Here is a 16,603-nt window from a genome sequence, read left to right as displayed (position 1 = left end):
AATACACAGCAGTGCTGGTAAGGTGGCAAAATCTGGTTAACAATTTCAAGCAAAGGCATGTAAGGGGTAAAATGTTAAATATGACACATGGCAGTGTTCATATCAGGCTTTGCTGGTCAGTGCATGGTCTGGCCTATCTATGCATCAGGCATTAGGTCAACATTACAAGGGAGGGAGGATGGTGTGGACCACAGCCATTACCATTATTTACACAGGGACACTGTGACACAAGAGTGCCAATACAAACCAGGTAGGGGAAATAGGGTAGAAGGTATGGACACAGGACAGCAGGGATACAAGAAACAGGGGGCACCACAGTACAAGACTCTCAAAAGGAAATGGGTGTGGGTTGCTTGTCACATGGGTAGGATGCCATGAGGTGGGATCAGTGGAAAGACAGATGATGTTAGTGATTATGTTCTTGTGTAATATAGGCAAAGAGCTCCCACATGTTTGCCTTCTGGTGTTACTGTACCACTGAGAAGGTCAAGGCATCAAGAATTCTCACGACATGGATGGTGTTCTTCATGACTTCAGCCTGATGCACCTTTACTGGTCAGAGTGTGCAGGGTTCATGACCTCCCGTGGCAAGGATAGCATGCTACTATGGGACCTGGGCCTTAATGATGTTTGCTAGGGAGAGGTGCCAGCCCCAGATGAAGGTGGTCATGACCCCACATCATGGTCACCCACAATGAGAGGTACCAGGACTTCTGATAACTCCAGACAAAGCTGCTGAGCATGCCCACCTGCAATGTCACCCCATCTCTGTACCTTACTCTGGTAATGGACAACAGTGGCAGTTGGTACAGGTGTGATGGCACTGACAACTCTGAACAGACGGGTACTCACTGCACCATTGTAGACCTCTACAGCCCTCTTCATAAATATAATTTTATAATGTCTGGCTGGATTCTACCTCTTCACACAAATGGGCAGCAGCAGAATGAGAACCACATAACATACCTCTCAGCACCATTAAGAATTGTGTTGCAGCAGGCTGCCCTTGTATCACAATGTGACAGATCTGTTGATCAATGTCCAAAGATACCTGCACCTCAGGGCAACTAATGTGATGTTGACTGTGTTGTGCTCACCGTTGGCATAGTATGGGTATGCCCACTAAGGAAGCATTATGCATCTCTGAAGCTGGAGGGTCTTTCATAGCACTCGGCCACAGATCTCTCCTGCATAGAAGAAAGTGTATGCTCAACCCATATATCAGCAGAAGTTAACTGTCTTCAGTCATACACATGCCTTCTGCTGCAACAATCATATTAAGATAGAAATAAAACACACAAACATTACCACAGAAACTCAGCTAAGTAAGGGCAACAAGGATGCTATCAGCTTAATCATATTAAGAAAACTGATGGGGATGGGGGGAGCATTACTGTCTTCATATTGTTTTCAGTTCTTGAGAGATTCCACAAAAATGGTTACCCTTGTGAATAATTTTAGAGTGCAACAAGCATATCATCAGCTAAACTGACTTAACAATGATGAGGGGGACACTACTTCCTGTATATGTGTCTCTTTTTCATCTTGGAGTTGCCACCAGAATTATTATGCTTGAGAATATTTTTGAGGCTGTGTTACCAGGAAAAAAAGTATACATGTTTGGGAACGAGTGTGATTCTGATATGTTATTCTTTGCCTGAAATAGTCGGAGTTCAGGTGAATGTAAATGATTTCATGGCACTTATCAAAAAGAGTAGGGGAAGTTTCCCATTGCCCTGGCCAGATCTCCCAAAGTCAGTAAGAATACCACATCAGGCCTCCCCTAAAAAGAAGCCAATAAAGGATAAGTTGAAAAATAGATATTTTCCTCATCTGGACTTGTTCATCTCTCAGAACTCAAATGAAGTACTGTACAGTGTTAGCAGCTGTTTATAAATTGGACTACACAACAGCACATAAATGTTTGACAGAAGAGTCCCTTAAATAACCACCCTGAACATTTCAGACAAAAATTCCACACTGTTAAAAAGTTTTAACACTGCACAGCTATCAAATAATTAAAATAAGTGGAGGTACTACTTTGCAGAACATATAGTTACCACAAATAAACTACTAAATGTAAAATTCAGTCTACAAGATGCGCACTTTATAAGTGTAATAAGGCATTTGTTGGTATAATACAGATTCTACTGCACACCCAGGGATTGTAAGGCACTCACCCTTTGAGCACATGTCAAAACCCTTCAGGGCATGCTTTAATATATAAACAATGCAACCCCCCTTATGCCTTACTGTACACGTCTATGTTGCTAATATGTTACAGAATAAGAAAATCTACATTTCATTTTGTTATATTTAACAGATGGTATAGCAATTAGCATTGATGTTTACAGTAGTTGCTTCTCTGTCTGGTTCTTGGTTGGAGTGATTTCACTGAGAAGCTTGCATGTCCTCACCATGTCCATATGAGGTTTTTGAGGGGTCTCCAATTTTCTTCCACCCAGAGGCATGTCAGTACGTCAATATGGAAGTGTGTGTGCGTGTGTGTGTGTGTGTGTGCGTGCGTGTGTGTGTGTATATGTATATATATATATATATATATATATATATATATATATATATATATATATATATATATATATATATATATATATATATATATATGTGTGTGTGTTTGTGTGTGTGTGTCTGTCCTACAATGGAATGGTCTCCCTTTCAGGACTGGTTCATACTATGCATGCATTATGTGTATGTGTGTGTGTGTGTGTGTGTGTGTGTGTGTGTGTGTGTGTGTGTGTGTGTGTGTGTGTGTGTGTGTGTGTGTGTGTCTGTCCTACAATGGAATGGTCTCCCTTTCAGGACTGGTTCATACTATGCATGCATTTTGTGTGTGTGTGTGTGTGTGTGTGTGTGTGTGTGTGTGTGTGTGTGTGTGTGTGTGTGTGTGTGTGTGTGTGTGTGTGTGTGTGTGTGTGTGTGTGTGTGTGTGTGCACAAGCCTGTACCTAACAACTGACCGGTATCCCATCGAAGACTGGTAATGCTATGCATCCATTACTTTTAGTGACAAGTTCTGGCTCTTGATAACTCTGAAATTGATAATGTTTACTGAAAATGAGTATATAAATAAATGAATATTTAGTATTCCCTTTGGTTACTGAAACAATTTCTTTATACTTGCAAGTGACACAATACATTGTCCTACACAGCAGTATCTTTTTTAGAAACATTTTTCAATACTAGTATTTTGTTCAAATGTATAAGCACATTACATGTACAGAACCCAGGGTGCTCATCAGCCCAGATTTACTCTCTTACAATTACTTGCCCTATCACAAAATTTTGGGTTGTACACTTAAAAGGTGGGATTCCAAAAAGTCTTAGACTACACATTTTGCACTAATAAATGGGGTAGCTACACAGAGTATTAGTGAAACTGATTGACGTGCAATATTGGTGTAACAATTCACGTGCATTATCACATATGAACACTATTACATCTGTCAGAAAGGTGAAAGCTCTGGTAGTACATGGAGAATGGAGACAGTTACAAATATCTTTATCAAATCTAGTGGACACTTTATAATTACTCCAAAAACTGGAGGTGTAGTACAGCACTTTTTTGGAATCCCAAAGTAAATTTGTTTTATGTATGTAATGTGTTTCCCCAACAAAGTTATTTAAGCCGCCTTTTGTTCTTTTGTTTTAACAAATCTTATTTCTAATAGTCCTTATCATCATGTTTAGGTAGTACTAAAGGCATCATGAACCACTACACTTCCTCTCTTTCCTATCCTTCCCTACTGAGATTGATGTCTGGAGTTGCAAAAATGTGCCCACACAATCTCTACAAGCCATCATTATGTTGTATCCAGCCTAAGATGCACCTGCTTACTACAACTCAGACTATTTAGGAAGATACAGGTCAGACTATTCAGAAAGACAAGTTCCCTCCAGGTACATGTATACATTTGTATTTCTGCAAGAATCCTAGAAACCTACATACACTACAAATATGAGACAGATGGAGATACTTACTAAGCTCCATATCATGTTTATATTATGTGGATTGCTTTATAACAAGACTAAGGAAAGGTTTTTAGGATGAAAGGCTAAAGTAGAGTAAAAGAGTCTCTCTGGTATTGATACCATAAGCAGATGCGGTGTGTGCAGAAGTCAGAAGAAAGGAAGGGATAAGAAAGGTTACAAGGTTGTGTGGAAAGATGGAAATAAAGGGGTGATACTCACAAACTGAGACACAACCATTGTGAGATATAAGGCGAGGTGTAAAAGAAAAAAAAAGAAAATGGGTGATCTATACAAAATGAGACATGACAACTGGTATATAAGTGCAACTAGGGTTGCCAGCTTTCTTTGTGGCTAAAACTGGACTAAGGTCATGCCCCTCACATCACCCATAACTCCACCCATTCCCACCCCCTCTCCCATCCATGCCCTACCCATTTTGTGACATCACCGTCTCATCAGCTGATGGGGACGCCCTCTTTTTCTGTTCAGGATGCCTGTTTTCAGCCGATTTACTATGCTTTTCTGTAAAAAAACATAGTAAATCAGCCAATTTAACAAACACTGATAGTCTGTTCCCTTTTGTGAAACAGAATACTGGAGTTTGTACAGTGTTTTCCTGACTATCAGAGAATTGATTTGATTTGTGGATAGTCCAGAAAAAAACTGATAGGTGGCAACAGGGATGATTTCCAGTTTCCCACCTGGGAGCTGAATGCAGCTGCAGAGATGCTGTACCGTAAGTACAGTGTCCCCTGTATTCTCTGTAATTGCTAGCAGGTATACAGTCAGTGGAAGCCAAATTGGTAATGGTGTCTTTAGTTGTCCAGAGGATGCACACGTCTTACGATTTCCTTTAATTCTTTGTTAAGCTAGTATTATACTAATTTGTAAAGATGTGCCTTTATTGCTTTGTAACTTTTGTTACTATAGCCTGCTTGTAACTGAAAAGTAACTCATCCACCTGTACCAAACAAAACAAAACGTGTGAGGTATAGTCAGGCAATTCCTTCAAACAAGAATGATTACCTTAATTACATCTCTGGTTTAATCACTTGGCTCTTCTATATATCCAAGTCAGTTCCCAAAGCCCTGTCTAAGGTAATGTCCCAGAACAGCAAACTGATACTGCTGGTGTCAAGAAACCCATCCCTATGTGATAAGAAATCAGTTTTAAACAAGTGTTCTGCCATATGTTCATGTGATTTTTTTTGTTTCATGAGTACATACTGTTTATCTATCACTTGTCAAAAAAAAAATACAACATGAACACTGGCTTTAGCAAACTTTCCTTTAGTTTCTTGCTTTCTGTCCAACTCCTACTAAAGCAGTAACACACACACACACACACACACACACACACACACATACATCTTATGCATTTTTTTCGAATAAAGAAGTTATAGTCAGAAGACAGGAGATTTACATAATTCTTGCTTTACAATTACCTCTCCCCTGTGCAGTTATCCTTTCTACCTTATGCCTCTAAGAAAGTGTCACACTTCGCACGCTGCCACATGGACTTAGCCCCATCTTCACGGAACTGCTAGCTTAAAATTTGTGCACAACTGGATTTACTTCCACGCTGGTGTTGTAAGCATGCTGAGCATGATTCTCATTAAAGGAGAAGACTGCGCTAAAGACTGCGCTAATACCGCAAACACTCCCCTACTGTTAAATTTAAAACATTTGCAAGCATACTCCATGGGCTATTTTCCCATTTTCACTCAGATTCCCCTGCATCTTTCTTGTCCCTTGATTTACTGTAAGGAACACCCACCTGAAGTCAACAACATGAACAAAGGGTCAACAACATACATTATTATTATGAGACAATAAGAAGCCACCTGGGGGAAAGGGCTCAGTTCCATTTTACTCTTGCTACACCCAGGCTCACTCTGCACTCCTGCCTTGAATCTCTGATCAGCAACACAGATTTTTCATTTTAGGGACAATAGGCAGCTGCCCAGGAAGGAAGCAGAGAAGTACAGTCTTCTTGTGCATCAGGGATGGACTCTCACCACACCTCCCATTTTTCCATGCAATCCCTGCCTCACCTGGGACATGTGCCATTTTAAAATAGTCCCAAAAATTCAGTGCTTTGCTTTGTCTTCCTAGTGATAACATTCTCTAAGTAAGGTAAGCATTTCACGGTGTAAGCCAAACTTAAAGTGGTCTTGTAGGCTTTCAGTGTACTGTTACAAATAGTATGCCAGACTGCAAAGGCATTTTTATAATAATTTGCATAACATGTTTTTTAATTATGTAGCAATCACTTTTCTATAATTCCCAATACTGACAAGTTATCAATAGATATAAGCATAAGGAGTATTACGTTATTATGCACACTTACTATAATTATTTAGTGCACTCTTTCACAAGAAAGGCACCAGCAAATTATAGCACACAGAGACTGTGTTAACTGAGAATTTTGTAATGTGCCTGTAAAAAAAATATGTAAAGATATGATGCTGTACATTGGTTAGAAGCGATATATAATAAACAGGAAAAAGCAGCAATTGCAGCTTTATAAATTCTAGTAAGGCTGTGGTCAGGTTTTCTAGTTTTCCCTTTTCACTATGAATCATCTTGCTGCTGTGAAGATGCAACAGATGGGCAGACAGAGAATGAGGTCATCATCATCACAAAGTTCTGTCATAGAGATGCTACATGCAAAGTTTGTCAGGGTAGCTTACAAGAGTGTCACTGTAACTTTTGCTAACACTGCAAAATTGTTAATAGTTAATTTAGGAGGTATTAGGAGCTGACTAGTGCAATAATCCTGAAAGAAAAACCTGTTACATCTGTAGTCAAATAAAAGCAAGATGAATATTTCATTTTATACATTTAGACATATACATTTACACACTAATTAGAAGAAGTAAAATATTTTAAGAAAAATAAAAAAGGAAACCTTCTAAAAAGCAAAGCAACTTCTTTCAGCTTTTCCCAGTTAGGGGTCGCCACAGTGGAACCCCGGTCCGCTAATGATTGGTAGTAGATTTTTACAGTGCTGAGTTGCTGGCCCAATGCCCAACCTTCAAAGAAGGCACACCCATTCATGCACGCACCTACCTGCATGTGTTTTAAATGTCACTCAACTGCAGGAAGGATATGCAGACTCCACACTAATTTTATAAATTTCACAAAGATTGCAGCGAGTTCTGCTTTTGGTGCCCATCTAGGCATAAAAGAAAGCTGCATTTAAACATGTGGATGGTAGAGGGGCAACATATCATTCAATCAACCTGCTGCAGCTGTAAAAGTGGGAGGGCGCTCGCTCATGGTGGTTATGTCCATGGCAATATTTCTAACCGGACAATTTGTCAGAAAACCATTACTGGGAGGGTGGCCTAATGGTTAAGGTGTTTGCCTTGCAAACACAAGGCGCAGGGTTTGAGTCTCACAAGGGATAACTGGCTAGGCTTACAATGTCTCACAAGGGCAGTTTGCCTAGTACTAACCTATGAACCTATGAACCTATAAAACCGGACAGTCCAGTCAAAAACCAGACAGCTGGCAACCCTAAGTGTAACTGGTGCATGTGTATGGAGACATAATAAGAGGAGGAAATGACAGGGGGATGGTACGCATAAACTGAGAAATGATCACTGGTATATGTAGGGATGTGAGGGTGGAAAGGGTGGAAGGTATTACCTTATCCAGATGTCTAGAAGTGTGCTAGAAGTAAAGTTTGGGAATATGGGTAAAAGAAGAGTAAACCTAAAAAGAAAGAAAGGATGTAGAAAGCTGAAGTAATGGTTAAAAGGTTTGCACAATACCATACAGGGAAGAGAAGGGTGTTACTGTGCATAAACAGCAGCTGTATTATAACCACAATAATGTTTACAGACAACTATACTGAAAAAAATAGTTTTGGAAAAGTTTTGGTGAAGACGCCAGACACAGTCAAGAGAAATACAAACATTGGGAAGTAGAAGTGGCCAGGGGTTAGAATGATAATTCAACAATGTTTGCTTTTCGATGCTTAGTTCAATAGTGTGAGAAACAGATGTAGGAAAGTTACACAAAATGCGAAGAAAAGTGATCTATGTTAGTGATGGAATTTAAAACTGTTCAAGAAAGGAATAATTATTTTTTGATTAGATTATTGAAAGAAAAAGTCACAGAAAGGAGATACATATTTTACGCAAACATACAACAAAATCCAGGATTTAAGTAGGATGCTATGGATGTTTTGTGATGAAAAATCAACAGAGGTCATTATTCCCTATATTCAGTTTTGATTAGAACAATCACTGAGTACAATGTACCTCTTTGGGGGCTATCACACTAGATATATCAAACAAACAGAGAAGTCTCAAAGATTCCTAATCAAGCAGATTATAGGCTTTAAGACTCTGAGCTACCAAGAGAGATTAGAAGCTTTGTCTCTTTACTCAATATCCTATAGAGTGTTGAGGGGTGATCTATGATATACATACCACACCATTACAGACCCTACTGTAAATAAATGTAAGGTTATGGAAAGATAGATTCATTATACATCACCTCCCCATTTTTAGTATACACTGCTCTGACAAATTATGCAGTGCAACGCATTATACTTAAAACAGAACCTGGATGATTGGGTGGGTGCCCACTAACATGCCCCAAGACTGACTAGCAAATCAGTCCTTGAGAAAGGGGGAATAGTCTACGCGTTGACCTTGGCAAGATGTTAATGGTCATAAAACTACATTTGCCTTTTAACTCTGCTGAATCCTATAAAAATAAAAAGATGATTTCACAATCAATACATATGATAAATGCAGGGGATGCAAAGCATGATGCTCACAGCTCATTAACAATTAAGACTAGGGAAACTGAGTGTGATATGGTGAACTTATTAAATATTGTACTACTGGTTACAACAGAGTCTTCAGTACCAACATGTACTACTGACGTATGCCAGTGGGGAAAATCAAGTAAAAACATTGCGGATCACTCTTGCATGAGCTTCCAAGAAATTCTGTGTGATCATGAATGCAAAGCAGCAGAAAGAAGAAGTCATGTGGAAGCCTTAAATGTCCAGAATACAGATGTGCTAATCTCTGTTTTAATCTAATTAATGGGTGGAAATGTGTACATTCGAAAGTGATGAAAAGGGGGGAAGCAAACAGAGGGTAGCACATAAGCTGAAAACCCATAGAATGACCAGGGTAAGCCAGATAATATATTTTTGCGGGTCAGGTGACTAATGTTTTACACACATAGACACACACACACGCACACACGCACACACACACACACACACACACACATATATATATATATATATGTGTGTGTGTGTGTGTGTGTGTGTGTGTATGTAGAGAGAGAGAGAGAGACCAACTGCAGAATAAGAGGTAAAGCAAAAAGGAATTATGGTACAGATCATATATAAAAAACAACATTTAAAAGATGGTCATATTAAGTTGGAATGTGCAAAATGAAATCCATTTTATCTAGGCTAGATCAGAAACGCTATAACAAGTAAGTGACCCTGTAAATGCTTTACATTTGAGTGGTATGGTGACAAGGTAAGTGGGGGAAGGAAGTGAAGGAAATAGGATAGTAAGAGGGTTAGCATGGGTAGCAGGAGCACACAAACACACACAGAGGTGTAGAAGAAGGCAACTCTGCCTCTGCATTTATGATATAATGCAGTACAGTGACTCCATTTCCATGTAAGATGCAGTATTACATATTCCATCCAGGAACCATTGAGGGAACAGTGAATGTGTGCTGCTGCCCAGAGTATTCAACACAAAGTTTGGCTAGTAAGCATTATGTAGAGACTGAGCATTTCAAACAGAGTAATTAGCTGAGCCCTCATTTGTACAACTGCTGCATCCACGTGCCCAAATTTGTGTGATATAAGCAAAATGAAAGGCTGTGAGCCTCATCACATTATGGAAAATTTCATGAAGCTGCAACATCTAATCTGCAACAGGTGAATCTTCTACTGACTGGATGCCAGCTTCTGCAAGGTAGGAGCTGCTTTCTCAGACTTACTTTTTCACCTATAGCTCATATTCACTGCTGTGTTAGTATAGTGAAGTAGCTTTGACATTACTTTTCTAAGTTATTGAACAGGTAGAGTAAGAGGGGTAGAAAAAAGGTACGGCAATTGTGCTTAAGGATTGATAAACCTACTGGGAAACACATTCAGGAGCAAGTACTCACATGAAACCACATTCAAGTCAGACTCAACAGTAGCACTTTGTTGTGCCAAACATTTGTCTGTTCTATATCTTATACATGCACCTCATGTGCAATAGTATTTTTAACAATGACAGAAATTAGTTGTATCACATTAGGGAGTTTAATGTTAAGCCTGTCAAGGTGAGAGAGACATTTTTTCAATAATATTATGTGCCTGACATTATTTAAACTATCATGGATAAACAAATGTAAGTGCTGAACACAATAACACCATGATATATAGACAAGAGGGACAACGGTGTCGTAAGGAACTGCCTGGGCCACTCATAACCACCATGCTAATACCACTGTTTTCCAGGTCTAAAGAAATGCCTAAGAAGGGTAGAAAACAGAACAACATGGTGACATTGCGAAGAAAGCTACAAGTAAATTAGAGTTCTCTGTGACAGAGAATAAGGTGCTACTCCAGGCCCTTTATCTCTATAGCCAACATCTTGTTTGGCAGGATGCTTTTGACTGGACCTTCCAAGACCATATTTGGAAAGATCCTGTGTTAGTAGCTGTGACTGTAATTTTGACATTATTCGCTGCAGGGCCACTGATTTTGCTCATGGTACAGAAAAAAAGAGCTGCCCGTTTGACATAGGAAGGCAGGTTGACAGGTGCTGGGCTATCAACTGAGCCACATCTGATGGTGACAGAGAAGTTTCTGGCCTCTGTCAGAGGCAGTGCTATATGGTCCCACAGTGAGGTGCTAGTCACTGGCAGAGTGCACCAACAGTATCCACTGGAGATGGCCCATGTATGTTACAATCTTCCTGAATAGCAGTAGAATTAATTCTCCTTAGCCCATTACCCATTGTCAAATTGTTAAAATTGTCTACTTTAGGTTATGCAGGATCATCAGGGATTCCACCTGCAAATCCATCTGCACAAGTCATGGTACCTAACTGTTTGGTCTGCAAACACCACTATTACTACATCTGAATTTGATGTATGCTGCTGGTGTGTATTATACTTACATAGGGTATTGTGCTTGCCTGAGTTTACAGCTGAGTCTCTGCAGTCCAACCACTGCTGAACTGCCATCTCCTGGTTTTATTGGATCTTTTATCTTCTGATGATGATGATGATGGTGGGGATGCGCTGAGAAGGTTAGGGAGTAAAGTGTGTGCATGTTGAATAGAGAGAATGTGACCACTGCAGTCTCTTCACAGCCGAGAGACACAATCCCTGTTCCTACAAGCACCCATGAGACACATATTATACAAGCAGGACCGGTTATTGGGGGGCAATCACAGTCAGGGTAGTGTGGTACCCCATACAATACATGTGTCAGACTCTGTCAACAGGTCCCTTGGGAGGTACACATAGGGGGATTGGTGTTTTCTGGACAAGAAGTTACCACCTTCTCCCTGAAGCTGCTGTGTCAATGGTTGTAAACCAATGAATATGCAATGCCATTATGGAGGCACAGGCTAAGACCACCACATGCACTTTAGAGTTTGTAAAGGTAATGCAGGGTGTGCAAGATTATCTCTGGGAGTGCATCACCCATAGGTGTGATTGCTTTGACAGTCTAAATTATTTACTAGCACATGCACTGTCCTTTCATGGTCACCTGCCATGTGTCAGACACCATTCCACCATTACTTCCACAAATGGTGGCCACAGACAGCATGTATCACATTCACACATTGCTAGTGCTTCCATGACTTCCTCTGTAGTGGAGGTGACTATGGCCATGAGAGGACATCCCCAGGGTCATGGCAGTGGCACATCTGGTAGCAGATATTGTTCATGGTTGCACAGCATGCTAACATCTAGCCAGGGGCATGGTACAGCCACTGCAACTCCTGAAAGAGACAGCTCTCATGAGCAGGTGTGTGCTTGGGATACTCAAAATTATACTGCCTATGCCCTGGACCTCTTAAATAGACTCAGCTGCGGTGTGATGCGAGTACTGATGAGGTTGTGCCTGGGTAGGTATGCACACCACAGACCCCAGTGCTTCACACAGCCAGACATTCAATGACACTGGACCTTCACAATGCATTTTATGATAATGTCCCCCCAAATAGTTTCCTTGCACACAAGTGCAATCCTGCTTGCCATTGTTATCATCACTCACACATTTCCCTGTGAAAGATATCCACACATTTGCTTTCTCCTTCAGCAGTGCAAATAATGATAACTATGCCCTACTCTTTGTACATTGTTTCTTGGGTTGCCTATGTCTGATGAACGCAGTGGCTAGCCTATACATCGGCTGAGCATAGCCAGGTTTGGGTTTGTATGGATCACTTTTACTGTACTGTTTATGCTTTACTAGGGGCCAAACCTCTATACAAGTCACTGCCACTTTGCCATTACTGTGTCTGCCTCTGTCTAGCACGTTTATCCCCTGCTGCTGGGTCCCCCACTGAGTCTTCACCTGTGTCAGTCCCCACTACCTGGTGGGATGGCGATTGTGCATTCTGCCATTATTTCTTCTGCTGTAACTGCCTCCTACGTATGATATTTTGTAACACCGTTGTTGTTGCGTCTTTCGGCTTTTCCCGGTTAGGGGTCACCACAGCGGAACTCCGGTCTGCTAATGATTGGCAGATAGATTTTTACGTACTGAGTTTCCAGCCCTGACGCACAACCTTCAACGAAGGTACGCCCATTTACGCATGACTCTATGCAGAAGACACTCTAGCTGAGAATCGATCCGGACAGCGTCTTACTGTGTGGCGACAACGCTACCGCAGCACCACCACCGCAGCTCATATTTTGTAACACCGTACATACTAAAAATGTTATTTGCACATGTGAGAATTATAGTGTAGGGCACCACCACATGAATCCAGACAATGAAAGTGTGTCTTCAATCCAAACATGCATTCCAGAATGACTCTTGTTTGTGATTAGAGATACTTGCACCCCTGGTTTGCTTCACTCTGTGGATTTCTGATTGGTGTCATTAGATAGGGTTCCAGGGCATATCTGGTATTATCAGTAGGATACCCATTGTTAAATAACCCCTTGCAAGCTGTTGGTACAGGTCACAGGTGTCCCCTATGTGGGACTCATAACTGCTTAGGTGGTCTTCAGGCACACTGTACATTATACCATGTGGATTACAGACCACCTGGCAGTTGATGGAGTGACTTCCTTTGTGGTTCACATACCTCCTTTGCAGTTCAGCAGGTGGGGTCTTTAGTTCAATGTGGGTGTAGTCTATGGTCCCCAACACCTCTATAAAGCAGCCTATTTCACAGAGGTCAAATATGGTGTTCCCCCTCTCCTCTGTGGTATGTGTGAATCACATATGCTCCCCCATAATCCATAGCATAACAGTGATAAATGTATTGCATATTCTCAAGGCAGATGCCTGAGATGCCCCCACTGTGCCCCCAGTAGGTCAGTGAAATGTCCTGTAGCTAGTATACGTAAAACCACACATATGGTCCCCAACACCTCTATAAAACAGCCTATTTCACAGAGGTCAAATATGGTGTTCCCTCTCTCCTCTGTGGTATGTGTGAATCACATATGCTCCCCCATAATCCATAGCATAACAGTGATAAATTTATTGCGTATTCTCAAGGCAGATGCCTGAGATGCCCCCACTGTGCCCCCAGTAGGTCAGTGAAATGTCCTGTAGCTAGTATAGGCAAAACCACACATATCTTGGTATCCACTGGGATAGGTACTCCATAACTCCCATGAGGCTGCAGGTGAGACTGACACATGTCTGCAGTGTCTTGCATGGTGTCCTTATTCACAATGTACCAGACCACAATGTCAGTGTTGTAGAGTCCTTGAAAAGTTAAGTATGGTTGGATGACACAGCTTCTCTGAGAATGACAACATGCACCACTATGGTATGAAGTTGCAATAAGAGCTTCTTGCAGATACACACTAACTAATGCTACAGAAATACCTAACAAATTTCCATGATACTCCGTCATCAACATAGGACTTTTGCTGCATTCATTAACACTGGTGCTAGAGTTCCACATTTCTGAATCACTCCGCCATCTTGATTTAGCTGACCTGCAGACAAGGTAGTACTCATTTTACTAATGTTGTAAAGTGCCATCAGATTATATGGTCTTTAGCATAATTCACAGTCAGTGCTGCTGCTAGTAATGGACTGCTCGTGGAATGTGTGTCTCTGAATCGCACACACCCTGTGCATTGCTCCTAATTAAGCAAAATTGCTTATTGCAATGATGTTAAGTTTTCTGAATCCAAGCTAGTGTATCAGTACAAGGTACTGTAATTTAAGATTACTTACATTACACATACTTTTGAATAGACAAACTGAGAATATTAATTTTAAAAGGACATTGAATACACTGTAGAAGCATTTTGGGAAAGAAAAAAGTCCTCTATGGGGAAAACAACTTTGAAAGAAACACTGTTAGTGATCCAAGTTCAGGAATGGATTCAGGAAGCTGGTAGTGCTAGCTGGGAATGGTAGAATGGAGCACCCAAAGGCCTGCTCTCCTTTCTAGGGAAGAGGTACAAAGGGATCACACCCACCTGTGCAACTTCTGGTGGATATGGGTAGTTTCACAGATCATTCTTGTATGTAGCAAAGACATCCAGTGCTGGGTGGGCACACACATGCATCAGGCATACTGATGTCTTTACACATATTGCTCCCTCTGTTAGGGAACTTGACCAGCTGTCAGAAGAATGTCTACCAGTATCTGGTTCACATCTCTCCATAGTATTACTCACCCCTTGGGCTCTAGATAATTGCACCATGTGGAAGACTCCTCAAGAAGTTGGGAACCCATCTGGTGAAAGGTCATATTTGGATTTCCAGAAAGGAGGAAATTTGGAATCTCAGGCCGAGAGGATGACTGAACCGGGGAAAGCCAGAGGTTAAGCAGTGGTTTCTGTGGGCAAGGTGCATAAAATTAGATAGATGCCACTGGCTATGCATGAACATATATTTGACTCAGTTAGTTTCACTCAGTGTTTGAAGATCAAATCTGTAATGCCATAAAGTGGCAATCAGACTGTTTATTTTTCTTTGTCACCTAGGTAGAAATCTTTACTGGTATGATCCCTGTACAATGCAAAGCATCATTCTCTGGGTGTTTCTGTAATACATAAGTTCTAAATTATGCACAGACGATAACACCATGTCTTACAATCTCTCACATAATTCTCCCTTAATGCAGATCTCCTTTTAGTCACTTTAGTTTATACCTGCACAGAACATTAAAGTGGACATGCTTGGGTAACTAAAGTGCACAAACAGCTATTTTTACTAAGTCTCTGTTAAATTATTTAATTATTTCAAGCCTAATGCTACTTTTTCCCATTAAAGTCCTCTAGCCAATGAAGGAGCAAGCAGCAGCACATTTTTCTCCAAAACAAAAAAGCACAAATGCATCTTGTGCCAATCAGGGGTTTAAAAAACAATGGGGTGGCCTAATGGTTAAGGTGTTTGCCTTACAAACACAAGGTGCAGGATTTGAGTCTCACAAGGGATAATTGGCTAGGCTTAAAATGTATCACAAGGGCAATTAGCTTAGTACTAACCTATAACCTATGAATCTGTGAATCAGTTCCTGGTGGATAAAGCAGGCATTCTGAAGTGGCTTACAGACTGCCATGCATGTGTGTACACAAGGGAATACCCAGTGCCACTATGCTTGACTTTAATTTTGTTTTTACAGTTTCGGACTCTAATGTCACAGAGATCTAGGATGTATGGTGTAAGTGAACTCAGAAAAGTAAACATTTTTTTCCATGTGCTTCCAAAACACTCCTGGGACCAGAGCACAAGGAAACAATGCAACTTGCTAACTATAGTTAGTACACTCTACCATATGAACTGTTGTTTTGCAGTACAGCATAATATTCCACTTATGTCAAGCAGGTGTACTTCGGGTAATACTGTGCATGTCTTACTTGTGCACTTCCTCTGTTTTAGACTTAGGGCATTACAAGAAGAAGGGGTAATTTTAAAGATCTGGCCATTTACTTAGTAAGTATGAATAAAAAACCACTTCAGCAACAACTTTTCAGTGGAACCCTCGATACAGGTTTCTTGCTTTTAGTACTGTTTAGCTGACCAGTAAAATGGCAATTCTCTATAAAACAGAGTGTAAACAGCAAAACTGAATTTAAAGTTATGAAACAAAACACTGTAGTATGAGATGTGAGCCATGAACTTAATAAGTAGCATATGCTCATACTCACCTTCTCATACCTCTCAGTTGGTCTTATATATTGATCTTTGCTCCTTGAATAGCCTGGCTCTGGTGACTTTAGACCTGCCTGCATAAAAATAAGAATAAACAAATCATGTGTCCCTTATACCCAATGTATTTAGTTTGACTTCATTAATATAAGAAATACATTTACATTATAAACAGAACAAAACTTTAAATTCATAGCCTAGTTATTGCTACCAAGAAGCTGATCTCAGATCCTGAATTAAAATGCAATTCTTCAAAACA

At 40.6% G+C, this 16,603-nt stretch overlaps 1 protein-coding gene across 2 annotated transcripts in view; it reads right to left on the bottom strand.

Annotated features, from left to right (window-relative positions):
- Positions 1 to 16,603, bottom strand: part of LOC122799515 (TRIO and F-actin binding protein) — a 3,126,988-nt gene that overhangs the window by 1,850,541 nt on the left and 1,259,844 nt on the right. For both annotated transcript variants that reach the window (XM_044068636.1, XM_044068645.1), the window contains exon 17: positions 16,344 to 16,421. In XM_044068636.1, the coding sequence (XP_043924571.1) occupies positions 16,344 to 16,421 (78 nt within the window). The remainder of the gene's footprint in view (positions 1 to 16,343; positions 16,422 to 16,603) is intronic.

This window comes from Protopterus annectens, chromosome 1.part0, assembly GCF_019279795.1.
Source record: "Protopterus annectens isolate FY-2018-M chromosome 1.part0, PAN1.0, whole genome shotgun sequence".
NCBI lineage: Eukaryota > Metazoa > Chordata > Ceratodontiformes > Protopteridae > Protopterus > Protopterus annectens.
This window is presented reverse-complemented; position numbering and strand designations above follow the sequence as displayed.